General features: G+C 35.4%; 1 protein-coding gene across 5 annotated transcripts in view; it reads left to right on the top strand.

Annotated features, from left to right (window-relative positions):
- The window catches only part of LOC110029199, a 22,704-nt gene that overhangs the window by 14,672 nt on the left and 2,254 nt on the right, over window positions 1-5,778 (top strand). For 2 of the 5 annotated variants that reach the window (XM_020731378.1, XM_020731380.1), the window contains exon 2: window positions 4,976-5,044. In XM_020731378.1, coding sequence (XP_020587037.1) covers window positions 4,976-5,044 — 69 coding nt within the window. Of the gene's footprint in view, window positions 1-4,943; window positions 5,045-5,778 lie in introns of all 5 variants that reach the window. The other 3 variants (XM_020731377.1, XM_020731379.1, XM_020731381.1) reach the window with 2 other exon arrangements.

The raw sequence follows: 5,778 nt of genomic DNA, 5'->3' as shown, positions 1-5,778 counted from the left end.
AAATACAACTTCAACTAAAGTAATATGCCTCTATTGGAAAATCGGAAATGCCTTGGAGGAGGTAACCTACGGTTGCTAACGAGTTTTCCCACGGTCTAAATGAAATTATGGAACTCATTAAGTTGAGTTTAGTAAATTCATTTGGACTAAGTGATTCCAATAGAAAATAGTTGTGCCGGGACGATGAAACCGTGGGATCTTGGCCGGTGTCGCTTTAATCAACTTTAATATGCCCATAATAAATTTTAAAGAACTTTAACCATAGGGTCACCTGATTTGACATTATAATCAAATGAACTAGAAAACTTGACATCTGCTACAACGAGGAGCTTAGAGCTAGCACTCTGGGCAACCCGGTCATCTTCAACAGCAAGAGGATCTACAACAACATATCCTTCTTTAGTTTTAAACAACAAAGCCATAGGAATTCGAGGTTGTTTGCCTAATGGAACATAAATTCTCAAGCACATCTTTTAGGCATTTGTACAATCCTGTTGTACAATCTAAGCCCTAACTCGCTTTAGGACTCCGAGGTAGTCGTTTGTCATAACTTAAATCCTCACATCTTCAAGGTTATTTGTGTTGATTGCTTCACACAAATGTAAATCCTAATAAATAAAAATTAATTGCAGGATGAAACATCTAAATGATTTCTCCTAAATTGAAGCCAAATAATAAAATAACTTGGGAAGTCACCGAAGTTCTCCTTCGGATCCGTGACATCCTCTAGTGTTTCCTCTTTTAGACTCCAAAACAAAATGTTCCAAATTTGAACCAATCCCCTTTCACACATCTTAGTCCGATATCTTTGAAATGTCCATACCATTTGAACTCCTTGAAGGTAATTTTTCTTGATTTTTATCGAGAGTATTCATAGGTAACTTCAGTTATCTATGATGTAATTAACTGTAGGGGCTTGCCCTTATAGGAAGCTTTTCCCGAACCCAGCATAATATAAACCCTATTTAACTCTTTATATTAAATATGAGAACTTGTCGGCCAATACATTGGTTTCGCAGACCAAACGGATGTCATAACTTTTTTTAGTTTATTTGATCGAGCCTCACGCTCAATTCTTTTGTTCATCCTTCGGGATAGATACAGGATTTGAGGTAAAGCGCTCTTTCATCTAAACTATGAAAATTATGGGGCCAGTTTGACTTCATCTTTTTCAAAACTAAATTTTTTTTAAAGAAAAACGTCTTTCCGAAGCGGGCAACGGGATTTCAATTCCGATTACTGACGGCTTCTTACGGGCAAACCCCACACCAAAAATAGTGCCGACAGTCGGCCATGTGGAATTTCGTAGTTGGAGGCCCTCTCGGTTGAGCGGAGCTCGAAGAGGCGAGCTGCATGCTCAATCGGCACCGGTGTGAGGAGAAGAAGGCGAGCCATCTCATGCGCGAATGACAGAGGAGACGCGGGACTCGGGTCTCTTCGCGAACGACAGAGGAGACGCGGAAGCCAGGCTTCGATCGAGCCGCAAGATTGAGCCACGAGATGGATAAATGGGTAATTGAACGTATGAGTTTATGGTTTAGAGCTTATAATTAAGATTATAAATAATAATATAAGCATGAAAATATCAATTATTTCAAAAATAAAATTTGATTTGTGTATTTTTATTAATGTGTCACATCATCACAAAATAAATGTCAATTTTGGGTAATTCTGACGTTCCAGACGCGTTGGCGCGGTCCGTTTTGCCACTGGAAGTCATTTTGATGAATTCATCGATTTGCATGTCGATTTTTTCGAGTCGGAAATATAACAATATGTGTCATTTCCTACCAAAATTGGTATCCCGAAAGCGTTGGCGCAGTCCAATTTGTCGTCGGAGGTCATCCGAAGAAGTTCGCATTTTCACCCGTCCTTTAGGTTCAATTGAGACCGTCCTCGTGAAATTTTGTGAATTTTGTGCATTTGGTGTGTGTTTGTGACGAAAAAGTCGTGACAGTTTTTTCCTAGGGCCTAAAATCCTATTGGGAACTTCTCCCTGAGTCTCCACATAATAACCCTTAACCTGCTCGTACATAAGACGATGATTTTGGGCCATAAATGCTAAACATCACAGGAAAAATAGGAAGTGTTTTGGAATTTCTAAAAGGGTGGGTTTCAATTTTGGTTTTCTAAGATAGTCAGTAGGAAACTCCTAGAGTTAGATCCTAGGGTCTATGAAGATGAAGAAAAGACCTCACAAAAATGAGGTCAACACCCTAGCGCCCACAACCCGACTCATAGGAGCTAGGTGTTTTGTCTCGCTGCTCACAAAATCAGTCTCCACTCATAACATAAATATCAAACCTTAGATGTTTGATATGTAAATGTGTAAGAATTGTGTGGTATGCATGTAAGTTTCCCTTTATTTTTTGCTAAGTTTATGTCTTATTTCCTTTTATTTGGATTCATTTTCAGCCAACAGAAGGCTTGTCTTTAACCTTTGTGCCACAAAACTTGCAAATAATTAGTAGGATCATAAAAAACATGTTTTTGAGTTCTATTAGGGCTCCTGCTTATTAAATGAAGCCCAACCATGCTAGAAGAATAAAATAGGCATCTGATTGCCTCTGCAGTTAATATGACAGCTTCACTTAGTGATTTAGGAATTTACACTTTTGAAAATATACTTATAATTAAAGATCTCAAGAGTTTTCTAGGGATGAAAAGCAAGTGCACGTATCGTTCAAGTAAGATATATTTTTTTTTAGAACCCAGAATATCGATCCCAAGAGGAATAATGGTAACAATGCAAGATCTAAGAAAAGTTCTAGCCTACTGTAATTAGTCTTAGCATAGAAATAAGTTTGGTATAAGTTTTGCCTTTCAATTCTAAAAAGAGTTCACTAAGCCTAGAGATTGATTTTAAAGATAGTTTACTAAGTTAACTAAATAGGAAAGTTCAAGCTATGTGAAAAGTACCTCTCCCCCTTGTAGTGAAATTAGCTCATAGAATCGGTGTTGATCAACTAGAATATCTTAGTGAGTTTGTGATAAATAGGAGCATGCATGCTCTTTACCCTTTTGCAAGTGCATAATGAACCTTGATTAACCTAGAGTTAAGTCCTTAATTCCTTGGTTATGCTGGGTAAATTTAGTCTGTCACTCTACAGTACGCACTAGTGCCCTCAATTTCACTAACCTATTTAAGTTCCTAAACCTTTCAAAGTCTATCTCCCTATCTATTTGCACCAATCTACGTACTACTTTTTCTTCACCTTATAGTTAAGTGTGATTCATACTAGTTGTTGGAGTCTATAGCCCTTCTGGATCATTATTGGATTCACAACGGATTTTAACAAGTCAATTGGCCAAGTTGAAATGTCAATTAAGCATGAAGTAAAATTCATCACAATAAATATTATAATTGCATTTTAATTAAATATACATCCTAAGCATGATATTACTTCATAACAAGAGGAAGAGAAAAATAAATTATTCAGAATTCATGAAGAACACACAAGAATTCAACATTTTGATTGAACTAACAAGATCACAATGTAATAAATTCTTACTACAAAGCAATAAAATAAATAAGACTTTTCTTCTTCGCTGAGAATAGAAGAGATAACTCCACCAAATGTTGACTCCAAAGATCTCCTTCACTTTTACAACAGTTCCTTACAATTCACTCTAATTTCTCAAAGAAATTACAACAATGAATTGGAATCTCTCAATATTTCTCTCCTTCCTTGAGCTCTCTTTTCGTTTAACACTTTCCTTTATGTTCTCCTCTCCTCACACATTGAAGATCCCTCGGAAAAAAACCTTGAATTCATGCTTAAACTGCTGCAAAACTGTCAAATGTCGTTTTGTCGCCTAGGAGCCACCTTTTCGAGAGCCCGTCAAACTTAACTGGCGCCTAAGCGGCGTCAGGATGCGGCACTTAGGTGTCGGGTTCTCTATAATCTAGCGCTTAGGTGTCATACCAAAAATATTCTCCTTAGCCCAATTTGCTCTGTTTCGCTCCGTTTTCGCTCCAATTCGATCAAGTTTCTTCTCTTGTTTTACCTGCACCCAAAAACATGAAAATGCCCTCCATTAAACTGCAATATCATAAAGTGTGAGTGTTCAAACATAGCATCTCATAGGTGATAATTCTTGGGGGCATTTACATACACACCACCCATTTCCTATGTCTTTACATATCTAACACCTAAATTTTATTTTTCAAATTTATACTACCCAAATCCTTAATATCACATAAAAAATGATACGCTTTTAACTTTCAAACTGTGAAATACGCCTTTCATGCAGCGGTAAAGGGACGTAAAATTTAAATTAGACTCCTAACTCTTTCAATGGGATTAAAATTTTCTGGGAACCATTTTAGCTCGTATAAAAGACGAACAGGAGTGCAGATCAGAGGAGAGACCGACGACTGAGGAGAAAGTGAGCCAGTGTACCAAGTCCTTTCAATTCGCCAGTCTTGGTAGGCCTATGCTAAGGCCCAAACGGCCAGCATATAACTTTCACTCAAAAGGCAAGCCGGGCTGGGGCTGATCTTCCACAAGAGTTCACATCGACGGGAAGGTTTGGCACCTCGATGTCAGGCCTACTGCTTGATGAAAACAAAGTCAATAGTAAATGAAAGGGAAATTCACATGAGTAGCACACAATACTTAATGTATTTAGATATTTCCCGCCTGAACTGTCATATTTACATATACTATATTTTGATGCTTTAAACATATGCATGAAAATGTGTGTTTCACTTTTATAAAGCGATAATAGTGCTATATCTTTCATTGGATATTAAAGATTTGTGTTGTGTGAGTAAATATGAAAGTTTATGTATGTTATATGCAAATACAAAGAAACTTTATGCTATTTATGTAAATGCCCCAAAAAATATGAAATGGAAGCCAAGGAAGAAGGTATTTGTTCAGGAAGAGCCTTCTGATGTTTTTTTCTGGATTATGAAATTGAATTTTGCAATTTTTCAGATTGTTCTGGTCCTGAATGCTTTGATTTGAAGACCAGGGCATTGGATTCCCTGCAAAGGACAGGAAATGTGAACAAAGGATCTTTTGGCGACCGGAAGAAGGTATTCGTTCTTTTCATTCTACAGTTTTTGTTTTGTTATATATTTTAGTTAAATTTTATTCTGAAAGCGATTTGCTCACATTGAACTATCACAGAAGAAAATTTGCAATATTTGTTATATAAGAATCTTATGTAGAGATAGTACATTAATTAACCTATATATTTTTTAAGAAATATTTACATACATATCATTCAATTTCTATGTATTTATATACTAAATTTTAATTTTTACATACATGTCCCCTAATCTAGGCATGAAAATGCATATTTCTTTTTTTTTTTAAATTAAAATGATGATATTCTTATTGTGATATAAAATATTTTAGAGCTGTAAATGTTAAAAATGTGAAGTTTAGGTGTTAGATATGCATCATAAGAATTTCGTGTTTTTTAAAATATTGGGTCGTATAGCCGTTATTTTCACATGCTTCATGGTTGGTATTTCGTGTAAAAATGATTTTAACCACAATACGAAACTCTTTGATATTTTAAATTTAGTTTTATTTCAGGAGTTTCAATTACTTTTTTTTCAAAATTTAGTTTTATTTTGAAAATAATTTTATTAGATCTCGTTATATTTGCCAAATTTATTATAATTTTATGGTCAAATAGATTTCATTTTTTTTTTAAAGGTATTCAGCATTTTATTATGATCGAGCCCGTGATATAAGGGGGACTTACACAGGCCACTGTGAAATGGATTTCATATATATATATATATATATATATATATAT

This window comes from Phalaenopsis equestris, unplaced genomic scaffold (genome assembly GCF_001263595.1).
Source record: "Phalaenopsis equestris unplaced genomic scaffold, ASM126359v1 Scaffold000552, whole genome shotgun sequence".
NCBI lineage: Eukaryota > Viridiplantae > Streptophyta > Magnoliopsida > Asparagales > Orchidaceae > Phalaenopsis > Phalaenopsis equestris.
Note: the sequence above shows the minus strand (reverse complement) of the source record. Positions and strands in the feature narration are given on the sequence as shown.